This window comes from Oncorhynchus mykiss, chromosome 7, assembly GCF_057628025.1.
Source record: "Oncorhynchus mykiss isolate SJ-2025 chromosome 7, ASM5762802v1, whole genome shotgun sequence".
Taxonomy (NCBI): domain Eukaryota; kingdom Metazoa; phylum Chordata; class Actinopteri; order Salmoniformes; family Salmonidae; genus Oncorhynchus; species Oncorhynchus mykiss.
This window is the reverse complement of record NC_143028.1, coordinates 19,504,712-19,523,889: the sequence shown is the minus strand read 5'-3', so window position 1 is coordinate 19,523,889 and position 19,178 is coordinate 19,504,712. Positions and strand designations below refer to the sequence as shown.

The 19,178-nt window shown below is 47.8% G+C and overlaps 2 protein-coding genes across 20 annotated transcripts in view; one reads left to right on the top strand and one right to left on the bottom strand.

The window, feature by feature from the left end:
- LOC110527549 (B-cell CLL/lymphoma 9 protein) overlaps nt 1–7,675 on the top strand; it is a 103,675-nt gene extending 96,000 nt beyond the window's left edge. For 17 of the 18 annotated variants that reach the window (XM_036983035.2, XM_036983034.2, XM_090240497.1 and 14 more), the window contains 4 exons: nt 924–1,023; nt 1,367–3,638; nt 3,924–4,172; nt 5,206–7,675. In XM_036983035.2, the coding sequence (XP_036838930.2) occupies nt 924–1,023; nt 1,367–3,638; nt 3,924–4,172; nt 5,206–6,338 (3,754 nt within the window). In that variant the 3' untranslated portion in view covers nt 6,339–7,675. Of the gene's footprint in view, nt 1–923; nt 1,024–1,366; nt 3,814–3,923; nt 4,173–5,205 lie in introns of those variants that run through there. The other variant, XM_090240505.1, reaches the window with a different exon arrangement.
- Nucleotides 7,676–8,886: 1,211 nt separating this feature from the next.
- On the bottom strand, nt 8,887–19,178 carry gja5b (gap junction protein, alpha 5b). 2 transcript variants are annotated; one of them, XM_021608897.3, is made up of 2 exons: nt 18,293–19,178; nt 8,887–12,714 (listed from the first exon to the last, which is right to left on the bottom strand). In XM_021608897.3, exon 2 carries the CDS (start codon nt 12,681–12,683, stop codon nt 11,469–11,471), a length of 1,215 nt encoding a protein of 404 aa, XP_021464572.3. In that variant the 5' UTR covers nt 12,684–12,714; nt 18,293–19,178; the 3' UTR covers nt 8,887–11,468. The 2 variants fall into 2 exon arrangements, with proteins under 2 accessions (XP_021464572.3, XP_021464573.3); XM_021608898.3 differs by lacking the exon at nt 18,293–19,178 and adding an exon at nt 14,142–14,534.

Here is a 19,178-nt window from a genome sequence, read left to right as displayed (position 1 = left end):
GTAGACCAGTTGAGAACAAGTTCTCATTTACAACTGCGACCTGGCCAAGATAAAGCATAGCAGTGTGAACAGACAACACAGAGTTACACATGGCGTAAACAATAAACAAGTCAATAACACAGAAAAAAAGAGAGTCTAAATACATTGTGTGCAAAAGGCATGAGGAGGTAGGCGAATAATTAAAATTTTGCAGATTAACACTGGAGTGATAAATGATCAGATGGTCATGTATTGGTGTGCAAAAGAGCAGAAAAGTAAATAAATATAAACAGTATGAAGATGGGGTAGGTAAAATTGGGTGGGCTATTTACCGATAGACTATGTACAGCTGCAGCGATCGGTTAGCTGCTCAGATAGCAGATGTTTGAAGTTGGTGAGGGAGATTAAAGTCTCCAACTTCAGCGATTTTTGCAATTTGTTCCAGTCACAGGCAGCAGAGAACTGGAACGAAAGGCGGCCAAATGAGGTGTTGGCTTTAGGGATGATCAGTGAGATACACCTGCTGGAGCGCGTGCTATGGGTGGGTGTTGCCATTGTGACCAGTGAACTGAGATAAGGCGGAGCTTTACCTAGCATGGACTTGTAGATGACCTGGAGCCAGTGGGTCTGGCGACGAATATGTAGCGAGGGCCAGCCGACTAGAGCATACAGGTCGCAGTGGTATAAGGTGCTTTAGTAACAAAACATGAGAACATTCACATTAAGGTACCTAATTGTTACCCCGAAAAAAAAATACCTGTTTGCATTGGAACGTGTTTAATGTCTTCAGTGGGTATTGTTCACAATTGTGCTCAATATGACTTTGATGATCGGCTTCAATTATTCATTTATTAACCTGATTTTGAAATGGGCCTCTTCCACCTGTTGCCTGTTTGAAACGCATGCGCACACACCTACTCATGAGTGTGCTCCGCTGTCTGCAGGGCGGCTGATGCGGTCTTCACAGGCCACTCGGACAACATCATTGCCTTCCACATGAACAACAACTCCAACGGCAAGGGCAACAAGCCCCATCTACCTGTGGTAAGTCTAACCCACTTCAATACAAAAACCACGTTTAACGAGCCTATTATTTATCATACCATTTGGGGTATCATCGAAATCGGCCATTTTGCCGTTATCAGACCATTTGCATTGTGGCCCTTGTTGATCTGGTAATATAATGTTATATAATAATGTTAAAACTTTAAGCATGTTTCGGACAATGTTATATTTGTCCAAATCAAAAAAATTGTGTATTTTTTGAAGCTATATTAATTATGCACCCTGGCATGCTTTGGATAAGCCTCTCAATGTGTACGTGTCAGTGAGCGGAGACTTTTGGTAACCCCACCAATCCCTCTCTCGCCCTCACCCTGTGTTGTAGAATAATCAGATAGGACCCCCCCGGGGTGACTCCAAGCAGCTGGGTGGAGCCCCCCAGCAGCAGTCATCTCACCCTTCTGACCAGAACCACCAGCAAGCCTCCAAAGCACCTCCACCAGGCCAACAGCAGCCAGCAGAGGCCCAGCCTCAGGGGACCAAGCCTGGGAGCTTCCTCCAGGACGTGGCCGCGTCTGGGGGCATGGACTCTAAGAGTGGAAGCCCCCAGAACGGCACGCCCCACGACGCTAACAGCAACCCTGGAGGGACGCCCGGCCACCAGACCCCTTCTGGGGCATCCCAACAGGGCTTCCCCTCTCTGGACCTTCCCAATGGCGCTGACGCCAAACTCACGGCCCAGCAGCAGCAGCTGGCACACGAGCTGATGTCCAGCATGGGGGACAACTCTGAGGGCCTGTCCCAGGAGCAGCTGGAGCACCGTGAACGCTCCCTGCAGACGCTACGGGACATCCAGCGCATGCTCTTCCCCGATGACAAGGAGTTATCCCTCAAAGACATGGTAGCCATGGGGCAGGGCAACCCAGGCGGGCCTCCTGGGCCCAACCCCGGCATGATGGAGGGGGGGCCCAAGAAACCTGGGGAGCAGGGCCCCCTCCAGGCCATGATGGCCCAGTCCCAGAGCCTGGGGAAGCCTGGAGGCCCTGTGGGGCCCCGGCCCGATGGCACTCCATTTGGGCCCGGAGGCCTCAGAGACATGTCATTCTCCCCGGACGAGCTGGGGCCTCCGCCTCCTGGACCGCCTATGAATTCTCACGGAGGGCCTGGCGGTGAGCACGGGGATCACACAGGGATGAACCCGGAGCAGATGGCATGGCTGAAGCTGCAGCAGGAGTTCTACGAGGAGAAGAAAAGGAAGCAGGAGCAGATGCAGCACCGGGGACCCATGGGCGACATGATGATGCACCAACAAGGCCCCCGGGGCCCCATGATGCGCGGGCCCCCGCCTCCCTACCAGATCAATTCAGCTGGGGAGATGTGGGGCCCCGAGCACTTCCCAGAGCAGATGAGCATGGGACCCCGGGGCCCCATGCATCCCCACATGCAGAGGATGCCCGGCGGCTTCCCTCCTGGCATGATGAACCCGGGTATGGAGGGCGGCCCCAACCCCAGGGGGCCCCGGCCTGGAATGAATTGGCCCGATGACATGGGACCCAACATGGGCGACGGCAGGGGCTTCCTGCCCGGACAGGGGCCGTTTGTAGGGCCAGGGGGTCGGGTGGAGAGGTTCCCCAACCCACAGGCGGTGCAGGAGGCCATGTTCCAGCAGAGCATTGGGGGTGACAAGCAGGGCATGGGGCTGCCACCGGGCATGATCATGGAGATGAACAGGATGATGGGGGGAAACGGCCCCCGAGGGCCAATGGACGGCCCCGGCAACGGCCCTAACGGAGGAGGCATGATGTTTCCCAGAATGCCTGGCGATGTTGGCCCTATGAGCCCATCCTCCAGGATGGAGTTTGTCAAGGGCCTGGGCCGGGACATGGGCCCCGAGTTCAGCATGGGCCCTGGGAATATGAACATGGGGCCCAACCCCCAGATGATGCAGGCTAAGATGAGGGGGGAGCCTCCCATGAACATGAGCCCCGAGGAGATGATGAAGATGAGAGGAGGCTCCATGCCAGAGAACATGGGCCCTCAGAAGATGATGCAGGGGCCTCCCTTCCCTGACCAGGGGCAGCACCCAGGGGACTTCAACATGGGCCCCAACCGCCACTTCCCGGGTATGGGGCCTCACGGGCCAGGGAACCCTAGGTGCCCCAGAGTCGAACCCCCCTTCGGCCCTGACCAGCGAGGACCCAACCACGGCGGCAACGGTCGCCTCAGCCACATGCCCCCCAACTCGGGCCCGCCTCCCAACCAGAGGAACATGGGGGGTCGCAAGGGTCCTCAGGACATCCAGGCTAACTCACCCAACATCAACCCCCTCAAGTCCCCTACGCTGAGGCAGGTCCAATCCCCCATGCTGGGCTCGCCCTCTGGGAACCTCAAGTCCCCCCAGACACCCTCCCAGTTGGCTGGCATGCTCCAGGGGCCCTCGGCTGCGGCCGCGGCCGCTGCCTCCATCAAGTCTCCCCCCATGATGGGTTCGGCCGGAGCCTCTCCCGTCCACATGAAGTCACCCTCGCTCCCGGCACCCTCCCCAGGGTGGACATCGTCTCCCAAGCCCCCCATGCAGAGCCCAGGCATCCCCCAGAACAACAAGCAGCCCCCGCTCAGCATGACCTCACCCAACATGATGGGCAACGTGGAGCAAGGTGAGTCCCAGAAGTTTCTCTTCTGTTAGCTTTCCATCAATTCAGTTTAGTAGATTGTGCTTTATGGACTGAATCTTGACTTGAGATCTGTGCTTTTAACTCAGACTCAGGCAATGGGAGATTTGTGTGAAAGCTTGAGTTTAATTAGGATTCAGCCCTACGTGTGCTCTGCATAAGAAGATACAGTGGATATTTATGTATCTGATCTCTCCTCTCTCTCCGTATTCTCTCACTCCCCTTCTCTTCCTCTCCCTCTTCTCTCCATCCTCTCCCTCTCCCCTTCAGGAGGGAATGGTCCCACCACAGCACCCCCTTCCAGTAGTGCTTCCAGTCTTCCGTCTGGCAGCCCCTACGCCCTGCCCCCTGAGCCCACGATATCTCAGAACCCGCTGTCCATCATGATGTCACGCATGTCCAAGTTCGCCATGCCCACTTCCACGCCCCTCTACCACGACGCCATCAAAACGGTGGCGAGCTCGGACGACGACTCGCCACCGGCCCGCTCACCGAACCTGCCACCCATGAACATGTCTGGTAAGAACTCCAACATGCGGTTGGTTATATTTAGCATACAAAACACACACAGAGAGGTAGCTGTTTAGACCAGGCCATTTTCCGTTAACGCATCACAAATCATAAATACCTATACATATCTGTATCCAAATTTGCACCTTTCCAATTTTCTTCTACACATACCCCTGGAGCCTAGAACATTCACTATACGAAGGTGTAAGTGTATGCTTATAATTTCTCATGGGCAGGTGGGACGGTAGCTTCCCACCTGGCCCACATCCGGTGAAATTGCAGGGCAAGAAATTTAAACTACAGTATTATAAATATTTAACTTTCATAGACTCACAAGTGTAATAGATCAAAATAAAGCTTCACTTCTTGTTAATCCAGCCGCTGTGTCAGATTTCAAAAAGGCAAACCATGCGATTATCTGAGGACAGCGCCCCACATACAAACACATGAAAACATATTTCAACCAGGCAGGTGCGACACGAAAGTCAGAAATAGCGATATAAAAAATGGCCTTACCTTTGATCTTCTTCTGTTGGCACTCCAAAAGGTCCCAGTTACATCACAAATGGTCCATAAAAACTGTCATCAGTCAATAATCCACCAAATTTCCCTCCATCAAAATGCACACAAAATAATTCCCAAACATTACTAAGAAACTTTTCCAAACAAGTCAAACAACGTTTGTAATCAAACATTAGGTACCCTAAACGATCAAATTTAAGACGGAGAATTCTTAGTCTTTACCGGAGAAAAAAACAAAGAACGCGCTCTCATCCTTGGTGTTTTGCCTGCCATGTCAGTTCTGTTATACTCACAGATATAATTTTAACAGTTTTAAAAACTTTTGTGTTTTCTATCCAAATCTACCAATTATCCTAGCTTCTGGGCCTGAGTAACAGGCAGTTTGGGCACGCTTTTCATCCGGACGTCAAAATACTGCCCCCTACCCAAGAGAGGTTAAGCATTTAATGTTTTTGCTCTTTGTTTTATGGTTTGAATCTAGTGATCTCACCCTGCCTTGTCTCTCTGCTGCCTCCTATAGGTATGGGAATGAACCACCACCCGGGCCACAACCGCATGATGGCTCCCACGTCACAAGGCCCCATGCCCGCTCTCAGCCCCATGGGCATGAACACCATGGGCTCCCAGCCCCTCTCCCACGGAATGCCTAACCAGATGCCCTCGCCCAACCCGATGGGGGGACCACACCAGGGGCCCATGGGGCCGGGCATGATGGGGCCTCACGGCATGATGATGCCTGGCGGGCAGGACCCAGGGATGGGCAACCCTCAGATGATACCTCAGGGCCGTATGGGCTTCTCCCACCGAGGCCAGGGATTCCCCCCTGGCCACTCTCCTCCTCAGCAGGTCCCCTTCCCCCACAACGGCCCCGGGCCCCAGGGTGGTTTCCCTCACGGCATGGGCTTCCAGGTGGAGGGGGGCCCCATGGGCCGAATGGGCAACATGGGCCCCGGTGGGGATCCGGGTGGCTTGTGTAAACCCAACACCCCTGGAGGAGGCCAGGACTTCAACATGTTCAACAATGATAACGACCTCCACGAGGTCATGCGAACAGGAGCCACCGGAATGCCAGAGTTTGACCTCTCCCGGATTATCCCATCGGAAAAGCCCAGCCAGACTCTGTCCTACTTCCCCCGCGGAGGCGATGGCCCGGGGGTGAAACCTCCTCACCAATCTGGCCCCCAGGGCTTCCCTCCCCATATGCAGGGAATGATGGTGGAGGGGAACCCCAGGATGGGGATGCCCATGCAGGGGATGGGGGGTCCGTCGGGCCCTGGCCACATGGGGGGGCCCCAAGACATGCCAATGGGGAACCCTGGCCACAATCCCATGAGGCAGCCACACCCGGGCCACCCCGGCTTCATTCCCCAGGGCATGATGGGACCCCAGCACCGGATGCTGTCGCCGGGGCAGCAGCCGGGCATGATGGGAGGACCTGGGCAGGGGATGATGCAGGTTAAAGAGAGGGGGGGGCCCATGTACAATCACCCGGGCCCCGTGGGCTCGCCCAACATGATGATGTCACTCCACGGCATGGGTGGCCCCCAGCAGACTATGATGATGCCGCCTCAGATGAGGCCTCGCGGCATGGCAGGGGACATGGGCATGGGCTTCAACCCTGGTCCCGGAAACCCCGGGAACCTCATGTTCTGAGCTGCTACAGCCAAGTAGAAACTAAAGACCTTACTCGGAACCTAGGAGTCTAGAACCTGCGTAAACAAAGGAATACAAATGAGACTTGTGCTCTCTTAGGCGTTTGTTGTGTGGACTGGGGACACATACATTCATTCTGGCACATACTCACACATCCCGAGACACTTTTGGGCTGTTTTAGCAGTCTGTCGGGTGTGGTGGTGCAACTGCAGCGTGTTCCACTGAGGGGAAGGCGGATGTACACCATTTCAGAGGGGACTGATCTTTCTCTGTTTGGGGAAACGCAGAATGTACGGCACGAGTCTCAGCTCCGGTGTTCAACGGGCGGATAGGAAATGGGCCCCTTCATTAAAAACTCGAGGGATGACCCGGGACCAGAGGTCCGTAGTTGTACTGTTGTTATAAGAACAGCTAAACTACAAAATGTAAAGAACAATGAAGCATTAAAAACACAATGAACTGAATGAACAGACAAAAAGGTCACCGTTTTTTTTTGTCTTTTGTTTTTTTTGTTTTTTTTTGGCTGTATGTTTACATCTCATCTCATCACGACCCTCCACAGATTCAATGCTCTTTGTATTTGCGTACTGTAATTGTGTTGTTAAAGGGATTTTACTAGTGACTTCTAGTTTGTTTTCCCATCTTCTTTTGTAAAGGAGGGTGGGGGTGTGGAGAGGGGGGTGGGGGTAGGGTAGCCAAATGCCGCTGCAACTCCCACTCTGAAATGCTGTTTACCATGTAGGGGGGGGGGGGGGTCAAAGTATTTTAAAAACTGCATTTTCCTTTGTTACTCTACATGATATGCCAAACGATGACCTCATACAGATGATAGTATTATTAAAAGAAAGCACAAACATGATTTAACTGTAAAGAAAGCGTTTTCTTTTCTCCCGTTTTTTGTAAAAAAAAACACTTGGTAGGAGGGGTGATTCTCTGGCATACGCAGTGAGGTGCTGATGAGGCCTGGTTTAGAATTGGATATGGGTTTGGGTGATGTCTGTCACACCTCAAACCCCTCTCAGCCCTGACGGACAAACGGACACGGCAGTAAGCAAAGCCTCTGCTCTCACCCTTCTAGGCTAGGAGTACAGAGAGGAGAGAGAAGAAGAAGCAGCCTTAACCATGTCTGGATTACTTGGAGGGGTGACCATGAAATTTTGCAGAATTTTCTTTTAAAAACAAAAATGTCATGCAAAAAAAACAACAGAAAATGAGGTCATGGGTTGTATCTGTGTCCCTGCCTCTCCTGTGTTAACACATTTGTCATGCGACTCCATTGAATTTGGTACAGGGCTGTGGTGTTGGAAGACAAATAAAATCTATTGTTTGGTATACAAGTGGCCTGTTGTGTCGTATACTGTTTTCCCCCTGGCACACCAGTCAATCACACCTTTTGGAGTCGTCATCGACGTATGATTAATGTCATTTTCCATCAACTATACGGAAAAATCCTTTGTGTCGATTGCAATGGACCTCACAACTGTATGGAGCAATGTGGCCACCTAGTGGAGAAACCCTGGTCAGTGGTGCTTACATCCTGTTCTTAGAGTTCCAGGGCCCAATGCCAACAACTCTCCTGTTGTGGTACTCCACTCCAGTGGTTCTCTAACTTTTTGGGTTACTGTACCCCCAAGCACATTTTGTTCCCTGAAGTACCCCCCCCCCCCCCCCCCCCCCGTGTCCATTTCACTAGTAAGCCTATGGTCTTTTGAGTCTCTTCGAGTATTCCCTGTGGATAGGCGAAGCACCCCCAGGGTTACCTGGTTGAACTACTGCTCAATAGAGCCTAGTGCATTGTTAAACCCTTTTTGTTTTTGAAGATTGGAACTTTCAGCAATATCCGACAGACTGGTGTTGGCAACTGATTTTACTCCCGTGTTGAAATAATGCTTCAAGTGTATCAGGCCAAAATGATAACTATACAATCGGGGCCCGTATTCCTCAGTGTCGGAGTACTGAGCTAGGATCAGGTCCCCCCTCTTATAACTTAAGGTTAAACTGATCCTAGATCGGCACTGCTACTCTGAGATACGTTGTGAATTCAAGCACAGGTATTGAGACTATTTCCATTGAATGTCCATACATGCACATTGTATGTAAGTTAACGAACCCCCAGGGAATTCTCTTTGGCTCCCATCCAGACCATGCCCTGGGAAACGTTGGGAATAGTTCCCTAGCCTATTCTCAAAACTTATAAACGCTGGGAATCAGTTCTCAAGGTTTCCTCTGGCTCCGAATGTCCACCAAGGCACTATAATTACCCAGCATTCCAGAGAACAGCCTGGTCCTCAGCCTGGCCAAGGGGGCTTTGCCCTCGACTAATTTTAGAGCGGGTAAGTGTGTCCTGCAGCTGTGAAGGCCGGCATTCATGCCTCTGGTTTATACACACAGATTAAATATGGCTATAACGAGGGGTTATAAAAGCATGGAAACTGATACTGAAACTCAACAAATGATTGACCCTGTTGCTCGATAAGAGGCCAGTTAAAGAATATATCTCAGATGAGGTGTGTTCATAGGTTAGAAAATATCAGTCAAATACAGTGCATGGTACATATGGGATGTATATATTGAGTTTGTGCTCGTTTGACATTTTGTCTTAATGCGAAGAGAATCAGTGGTCTTTACCGTACACAGTCAATATACAGTACAATGAACGTTGTCAACAGTGTGCAAAATAGAATCGCTCTACTTGAAACATGAGTAGATAAAACAGCTTGCAAATTCCTATCATGTGTCACGGGTAAATGTGTTTTTAACGGCAGACAATATATACTTTTATACACAAAATTAACATGAAAACATTTGTAAAACTAAAGATACATAGATTTTCACATTGCCTTTTGCTAAAGTGCAAAGTTGACAAAAATGTGATCGCAATGACACCACCCCAATACAATATAATTCACATTAAACGAAGACGTGTTAAATTAGCTAGACATTTTTTTGTTAATTCGTATTTAGATTTAGTTAAACATTTCAAAACGTAAATCTGAGATTTTTTAAAAAGACACACAGATATATATATATATAATCAGTTCTTCTGTTTGCTAATTCTGAAAGGGAATGCCTTTCCAAAAATGAGAATTCCTTTCTGGCTTACTAAAACGGTCATTCCTTGACAATAGACAGGCACTCGTTAGGCAAGATTCGCGGTCAAGGTCTCTGCCCGGTTTTCTGATAGCAATGGAATTTAGGCTTATGAGTGTTTTAATGATGCATCTGTCCTACAACGACCGAAGGAAGATGTAACATGCGTCTGCCAAAATACCACACAGAGAGAACGGTCGCAAAGTGCGTCGTTGGAGCATTGATACTGATAGGCTCTAAAGAAAAAGAGCGCTGGTCTCGGATCAGCTTTCTCCATTCAAATATTTCCTTAACATTATAATTATTTCACAATACTGACAACGGATCAGCTCCCATTGAGGCAGTTTTTATGAATAATGCTTACCCAATGAAAATGCACCAAATCACCGATTTGGCACATCATTGCGCACACATCAGGGAATATGTTGAGACGAATACTGACAGTAGCAAAATCAGGGGTGCAACTTTCACTGTGGACGGGGGACATGTCCCCCACACATTCTGAAGTTGCATTTTTGGAGTGTTTATCTGACTGGATAAACATATATATATATATATTTATGTCCTCCCCACTTCTAAAACCACATTTGTGCCCCTGAACAAAATAGAACTCAATTGATTGAACATGAAATGTATTTCAATATGATTGAAATAGGCCTACAGACTACTGTTTATATTTTAATGCAGTCATGTCGGGTTTTCATTTAAAGCATATTTGCATTTGTCGCTTGTTTGTATCAATTGCAAACACATTGGCACCTTTGTATTTCGAGTCGACTTTGTTCTGAAGTTATCGGCGTCACAGAGACATATAAACCATGTGATTCCATGTTTAGCAGAGATTTATGTGTATAAAGTGACGAGGGAGGGCGGAAAAAGCATCCGACGCGCTTCGCTGTTCTAGGAGTTGTCCGAGGCCGTCGTTAGGTTACGAGCGTTTCTCAATTGCAAAGTAGATAACGATGGTTTCGGGAAACAGCTCTGAGATATAATGATGCTCCAACAAATGTTCTAACAATGAATTTAGCCTTAAGATGGTTTTGGGAAACGGGGCACCAGGTCAGTCAGGGTATCTGAACTATGCACTATGAACTAAGTCCTCCCCACACCCTGGGAAGCTTGGGACGTCTGCTTTAACCGATGATGGCTCCACATAAATAAAGCCCTTATCAGAATAGGTTGTAGTTTTGTCTGTCTCTCTTTAACCATACAAAGTACACCATTTTTTTTTTTTAATCCCATGGGTCATTCCTGTAGGTCCTATTGGATCTCTGGTGGGAAGTGATGACAACATCAGGATTCACATGGTGTGTTTGTGTTTGTGTATGCCAACGAAAGTGTCTGCGTGCCTCTGTAAATATAAAGTGTGTGTGTGTGTATGTGTTTGTGTGCATGCATGAGAGAGAGCAAGCTTACACACGCAGAGCGTTCGTCTAAGCGTAAGTTTGTGGGTCATTGACAGGCAGCCGTCCTTCACATATCTCTCTCTCTCTCTCTCTCTCTGAGTGACAGACTGGCTGTCATCTGTCCCACTTAGCTGTCCCCAGCAGCCAGTCAGTGTCACAAAGCTGATAGTGTGGCAGTGACCCACTCATTCTCAGGTCTGGCACAAGGCCCCCCTGTCTCTCAGGGAGAGACTCCGCGACCGCAGTCAGAGTCAATGTCTCTGTCTCAAATGGCACCGTATTCCCCTATATAGTGCACTACTTTTGACCAAAGCTATATGTACCCTGGTTTAAAGTAGTGCGCTACACAGGCAATAGGGAGCCATTTAGGATGCAGTCAGACCGAGGTCTCAGACAGTCACATTAGTGGATTAGTCCTGAGGGCTAAATATGAAGGCACTAACCCCTCTACAGCTGCTTGATTAGTTCGAGTATTCCGTTTCATGACTTGTGATACTTTGTGACTTCGTTGACTTGTGCCATGCAGTGTTCCAATTAGTCCCCCACAACAGATGAGTAATAGTCATCCCAGTCTTGAGTGTGTGTGTGTGTGTTTGAAACGATCCAGGGACAGTGTGTGTGTTGGGAATTGGAGCTATACAGCCAAGTCATCGGGTCGCACACGGCTACTGGAGCCGCTGGTCTTGCTCAGACGCCTCTTGTCCTTCAGGAAACCATTTTGGAAGCCATTTTGGAGCAGCGAAGAGGGCGGGGTGCAGGCATTGGGCGTGTCGGCGTGCCCCTCATAGGTCACGTGCAGGAAGTCTTCCGTTTCAAGGTCATTGTGGACAACACGGTGGCGCTCAGTGGCCATGTTGACTGAGTTCTGCTGGTGGGCCAGCCGGTTGTTGAAAGGGGGGCAGCTAGGATGGGGGTGGGATTGGGAATGCATGGGGTGTGTGTGAGGGGAAGAGCTAACACACTGGCTGAAGTCTGGGGGTGGGGTGCAGGGCATGGATGGACGGGGTGGGCTGTCAGGTTCAGCGGTGATGACCGTAGCGCTTGAAGGCGTGCGTCCTTGTAGCAGCTGTTGCTGCTGCTGTTGCTGCTGTTGTCGTTTCCTCCTCAGAAACCTCTGACACTGCTTAAAGGCCAGGTGGTAGAGCTCCACGGCGCTGAGAAACAACGACACGCCCGACACGGCCAGCATGAACACGATGAACACATTCTTCTCCGTGGGCCGCGAGACGTAACAGTTAACCGGGTGTGGACAGGGCCGGCTGTGGCACACGTACAGGGCATTGAGGAAGACCCCGTAGAGGATGTACTGCACCACGATGAAGACCACCTCCATTAGCGTCCGGATCAGGATGCTCAACACGTAAGTCTGCAGCAGCGCCCCGCGCAGACGCACCCGGCCCATGCCGCTGCCCTCCTTCCCGCACTCTCCCCCCTTCTCTTCCCCGTGCTCCAGATAATGCTTCTCCTCTCCGCCTTCCCCTCCACCTTCCTCCCCGTCACCTCCCCCCTGGTCCTCCTGCTCCTTGCGCCGGCGTTTCTCCTCCATGCGCACCGTGTGCATGGCGTGGCCCATGTAGATGAGCGACGGCGTGGACACGAAGACAATCTGCAGCACCCAGTAGCGGATGTGGGCGATGGGGAAGGCCGTGTCGTAACAAACGTTCTCGCAGCCGGGCTGCTCCGTGTCGCAGGTGAAGTCCTCCTGCTCGTCGCCCCACGACGACTCGGCGGCCGTGCCCAAGACCAGAATACGGAAGATGAAGAGGATGGTGAGCCACACCTTGCCCACAGACGTGGAGTGCTCCTGCACCTCTTCCAAGAAGTTGCCCAGGAGACTCCAGTCGGCCATCACCCGTCACACACCACACTTCTGGAACGGCCTGGGAGAGAGTAGAGCAGTCAGGGAACAGTCACCATCTAGCCTGGTCCCAGATCTGTTTGCGTTGTCATTCCAATGCCAATGGTCACTGGGATGCCATTGAGGGTAGGAGTTGGCAAGACATTACAAACAGATCTGGGACCGCGTTAACTACGATCTACTGCGCTTATAGATAAATGAATGACGTTTCTGCATTGAATGAAAGTGCACTTAATTCACTTGTGTCATGCAGTGTTGACTTGTGTTATTATTTGACTGGTTTCCAAGTTTCTCTCCATTACACCAAAGTATTCTGTGCTGTGTTGAGCTGCTCTGCTCTGTACAGTACCTTACTGTACTGTACCGAGTAATGCTGTACTGTACCGTACTGAGCAATGCTGTGCTGTATTGTACCAGGCGATGTATTTGGGGCTGTGGAGTGGGTATATTAATAGACTTTTCTCCCTGCGTGTCCACAGTGGGCTCAGTAGACTGACCTAGTTCGAGCCAAGTATGTTCCCACAGCCCTGCCTGCCTGGCCCAGCAATCTGGGAAATCGGATGTCAGTTTTAAGGAAGTCTAAAGTCAACAGAAACACAGAAATAAACATGTCACGGGGCTTATCTTTGCATTACTTAGCCTGGGAAAGAGTGAGACATACTGATTTACATTTCCTTTGGCCAGAGATTGGTGGTGCATGTTTCTTGACACATTAAAAACAAACAAGGTATAATAAGGAAGTGGTGACTGGTAAGATGTAAAACATGTATAAAGAGCTAAGAGCGAATAAATCAATGCACTTTGTTTCTGTTGATAGAAATTAATCAGTCTCAGAACTGAGTCAAGACATTTCCAAAGAACCCGTTCCCTCAAAAGCAATTTCCAATAACAGACGTCATATGGTCACATGACAATATACAGTAAAGAACTATATTATTTCTAGTCTAGGAAAGTCTTGGTGGTTGTTTAGGTCTAACTTATGAACACCGGAGCTTTACCATTTCATCACCCCATGAACTCTACTCTCAGCTCTTCTCTCTGCGCATATACATCTGCACTAGAACTAGCAGCGTTACCTGCCCCGGTACCAAAGCCCTGGCCCTTGCAGAGCAAAGGAAACAGCTACTTCTATGTTGAACACTACTAGCACACACAGCTCACTAGCTGGCGATTCCACATCGCCTCCGTGAGCACAGACAGTACAGTAGTGTGTACTCCAGACTCCCCCACTCACACTCAAACAAAGGATAAACTAAGTAGGGTCTATTGAACAACGTTTCATAGTACTTCGTTTCATACAGTAGGCACACAGTGAAAACCTTTATGTAAAAAGACAGCTATGCAAGCTTGATGTTTGACAAACTATGCAGTATGATAATTACCGTTGTACAGACTAAGTGGTTCAAGTTAAGGTTGTGTTCACTCCTAAGAAGTTGTGTTCAGTCTTACCAGCAGAGACATTGAACCTTCCTTCGACTAAAATCCATCTGGCACTGAAGGTTGTATTTACTCCAGACTGTGTAGACCCTCAGTCTTTCTCTCTAGACGAGACGGTGTGTTACTGTAACGTTGTAGCATTTCCCCCCTCTTTCTCCCTCACTTCTCCTGAAGGGCAGGACCAATGGAAAGTATGGAGTTGCAGCATCAGTGCTCTTTAAGCTCAAGTGAGGGTGTTGATTAGACAGTGTGTGTGTGTGTGTGTGTGTGTGTGTGTGTGTGTGTGTGTGTGTGTGTGTGTGTGTGTGTGTGTGTGTGTGTGTGCGTGTGTGTGCATGCGTGCGTGCATGCATATGTGTGTGTGTGTGTCTGAGGAAGAGGGTAAGTGGGGCAATAGGGTTTCCCTTCTTCATCTACAGCGGACCAGTAGCTTGTGTGTGAGGACGATTTAAGCTCTAGTGGCCACATGACAGTGACCTCAGGCAAGTTATGGGAACTATGGCTGAGTGGAAAGTCGTTTTTTTTGTTGTAAGACATAATAGAAATAATACTGGCCCATATTGGTGTATAGAAACGGTTATTCAAACACGGCAAAATAACCTGGAATGGTTTTTTACTGCCGGTGCACATTTTGACAACAGTCATTGAGACCGACTCACTTCCCATAGAAACGCCCCTCCCTTTGCATTTCTGTCTGAGGGGTCTTGGTCGCCATCCTGTCTCCCCCCTAGGCAGTCGAGGAAGCAATGTCAAACAATATGATTTCCTACTGCCACGGCACTTAAAAGGAAATCGCCCGTACTCAAGAAAACCAGTCTCTCTGCGCTTTGAGAAAAAAACTCTTCCATCGTTTTTTCTCACACCCAGCAGGCCAAGCAGTCCTGCTGTCAGTGTTAAAAATAAATACCCCAGACCAGCTCATTATGGTTTTCCTCAGTACTCGTTGGCACTTTGCAGGCCCCGTCTTACTTAGATCAGCACCAGGACAATGTACCTGACTGGGGTCTTGGCAGCTGGGGGTACTTTAGGGAGGAAGAAGGTGCTCCCTCTGCCCTTCCGTCCTGCTCCTGCTGTTGTTAACCTCGGAAAGGAGAACAATGATGCTCGCTTTACAGTGCTTGGTGCTTGTCTGAAGTCCATATAAATAGGAAAACTAGAATGGACAAAGCCCGTCAGTCCACGGCAATTTCACACTCATGGCTACACAGAACATTGACTTAAATGGGAATGTCCCTTGTGGTAATTAAGTTTCTGTGCTGGTGACACTGAGGGCAGCTGTTGAACGGAGAGAGAAGGGGGTAAATACCGGGGGTAAATACCTTGAAAACACTCTGGGACACCTGATAGGAGAGGACAGTGTGGTTCTTTCTGTTCTGTGATAAAAGGAAATCATTTTTTCTACGTTTTGTCTCGTGTCTGTGTTAACCAAATAACGACAGTCCCAAAGCTCCTTGACTCCCTTATCATTCTTGTTCTCGCTCTTATGCTCCTTTCTGTTCCTAGGCAGTCATTGTAAATAAGAATGTGTTCTTAACTTGCCTAGTTAAATAAAGGTTAAATATATATATATATATATATATATATATATATATATATATATATATATATATATATATATATATTATATATTTTTAATTAAATCATTCGCACACCCATGTCGTCTAGATCTACACAATGTGGCTTGATTCCTGTACGCTCCACACCAAACACTATTTCCACATTCCTGGAGGTCAATGCATACATACAGTATGGTCCCTCTAGGTCAGTCACAGCAAGATAGATGATTTGGACTCATGTTTTCCTAGCAGACTTGACTCTTAGCTCCCTGACTCATTTGAAATAGGGGAGACAGTCCACTGGGGCCTTTGCCTTCCCACACTGCTCATAAAAAAAAGTTATGATTAACATAATCAATCTTCATACAGACCAGTTAGTCACAAATGAAAAATCTTCCCATCAGGGATAGTTCACATTTGAAAGTAGAAAATGAGATGAAACGTCAAAAAGGTGAACTCTCTCTCCAGCAGGGTTTACTAAAGTTTGGTACCTGAATGATAGCCTTCCGTAGAGGTGCTGTAATTGCAGAGTAAAGCAGCCATGACTTTGTTATGTTATGTTGTGGTACACACACACACACACCATTTACTCCCAGTTATTGCCACCTGGGAGCTACAGACTAAAGGGTTTGGACGTTTGGATCATCTTTAGCCTATCCTTATAGTCTATACGCAAATCCACACTTTACTACACTTTTAGAAGTCTGGCCAATGAGGGTAATGGACTCCTCCTGAATCGTTCAGTCCCTTTTACTTATTTACTTTTAAGAGACTACTTGAGACCATTTGTCACGTTCTGACCTTTATTTCCTTTGTTTTGTCGTTATTTAGTATGGTCAGGGAGTGAGTTGGGGTGGGCAGTCTACGTTTGTTTTTCTATGATTTTGGGATTTCTATGTTTCGGCCTAGTATGGTTCTCAATCAGAGGCAGGTGTCATTAGTTGTCTCTGATTGAGAATCATACTTAGGTAGCCTGGGTTTCACTGTTTGTTTGTGGGTGTTTGTTTCCGTGTCTGTGTGTTTCACCACACGGTACCGTTTCGGTTTTGTCATTTCACGTATTCGTTTATTGTTTTTGTATTTCATAGTGTTCAGGGTTTTTGTTATTAAAAACGATATGGGCACTTACCACGCCGCATATTGGTAATTGCCACTAGTCATTCGAAGCTTAATTATTTATCAAGCGACTTATTTAAGTGTCTAAAGTCAACTGCTCCTACGAAAGGTTAATGAGAAAGGTATATGTCGTGTGTGTAAAGGCGTCAGCACCATCTAACTGTGGATGTCTCAGAGTTGACATCATGTCCTTTCTTTTCAGCTCCAACACCATCCTTTCATGTCACTCGAAGCCCACTGAATACTGTTGGCCACATTTCGCCTCAAGGTCACAGGACAATGTAATATTAAGATATTACATCAGGATAAGGATAACCCATTATTATTAACAATAGTCCAAGCTCTGAGAAAGTATGACTTCCCTGTGTTGACTTTCTCCTGCTCTCTATATTGTTTGGCTTGCCGCTCTTTTCCTTCCTTTATGTCATGTTTGTTTTATTTTCGGGCTCGATTTCACGTCACTTATCTTGCATGTGCTCTCTGGTTTATCATCCGAATCTGCTCGGTGCTGCTAGCATGATCACCAGCAGCACAAACGAGAAGTCTAAGGGACAAGGAGGTTTTTTGTCTTTGGAGGCAACGCCAGAGCAGTTGACTATAAACTGCTTTTATATGTTTAGGCTGCAATCCCTTGGTCTGAAAGAGTGAACTTTAGATCTCAAATTCATCTGGCAGGTCGGGTAATATTTCAGTACTAACAAAACGAGGCTTAATCGTTCAACGTCACAGCAGATGCTGCAGATCTATGCTGGCTTAGAAACTGCTAATGTAAAGTTGTATGCATTGTCCATGGCATGCACAGACACATGCATCCACACATACAGTACATGCACGCACCAGTGGTGTAAAGTACTTAATTAGTACTTTAAAGTATTTTTACTTAAGTACATTTTTTGGGGGTTATCTGTACTTTACTATTTATATTTTTTGACAACTTTTACTTTTACTTCACTACATTCCTAAAGAAAATCATGTATTTTGTGCACTTCACACTCAAAATCACTTGTTACATTTGGAATGCTTAGCAGGACAGGACAATGGTCCAATTCACACACGTATCAAGAGAACATCCCTGGTCATCCCTTTTTCCTCTGATCTAGCGGACTCACTAAACACAAATACTTCATTTGTAAATTATGTATAAGTGTTTGTGTGTGCCCCTGGCTATATGTATATTTAAAAAACAAGAAAATGGTGCTGTCTGGTTTGCTTAATATAAGGAATAAAAATATTTTGTACTTTTACTTTTGATAATTAAGTATATTTTAGCAATTACATTTACTTTTGATACTTAAGTATATTTAAACTCAATACTTTTAGACTTTTACTCAAGTAGTATTTTACTGAGTGAATTTCACTTTTACTTGAGTAATTTTCTATTAAGGTATCTTTACTTTTACTCAAGTATGACAATTGGGTACTTTTTACTGACTGACTGACTGACTGACTGACTGACACACACACACACACACACACACACAGTTACTCTACCTGAGATGCAGCTGCTTAGACCAGGCTGGTTCCTTTTCTGTTAAAAATGAAAATGCAGAAAGGTTTTCTCAGTGCTCAGGTGACAGGGAAGAAAAAGTGAAGGACTCTCAATATTAGGGCTAAGGAATATTGTAGTAGAGCAGTCGTAGTCTCAGTTTCAGTATTAAGGCAAAAAGCTGTCCCTGAGAGGGTGAAATCCAAGTCTTGGTCTCTCTTTCTAGGCTGTGTGTCTCTGTTCAGACAGAAGACTCCTCGTCATGTCTTGTCTTGACACAGAAAGTTGTGTCTGTCAGGGTAAAGCAGAAAACTTAGTCTCTTTCAGTGTCCTGGCTAAAGATGACTGGGTTTGTCCCCCAATGTCGAGTCTCTCTTCTAGAGTCCAAACAGAAAACTGTTTATCTCTCTCCCCTGAGGCAGAAAATTGAGTCTATCACCAGTTGGCTTGATGTGTTGAGGGATCAAATCCACTATCCGTCAATGATCAGCGGAAGAAAACAGAATCTTTCAACTTTAAGAAAACTGAAATGTTTTCATCAACTATAATGACTATTTCCCTCTCTTTCCCTTTTTTCAATCCTTGGCAGAGATCAGGGTAGAGGGACTGGTGATGCAGACTTCGAGGACGGACGGAGTAGATGAGGGCACAGACCTCAGGCTGATGAGCTAGAGCAGCTGTCTGTAATGTAGGAGACTACTAGACAGACCACGGGCAGAAATGCAGCCTTAAGAATGGTGGCAGTGGAAGAAATACCAGACATCACTTGTGGCCTGTCCTTCCTACCATACCCAGCACCCGGCAGCCCTCCAATAGCCTCCTCCCTTCCCCCTCCTCCTCTCCTCCTTTGGCTTCCTCTCTCTCTCAGCCCACAATGCCCTCGGTTTGCCT

Coding starts and splice junctions, on each gene's coding strand:
- gja5b (XM_021608897.3), bottom strand. CDS start 12,683: ATGGCCGACTGGAGTCTCCTGGGCAACTTCTTGGAAGAGGTGCAGGAG.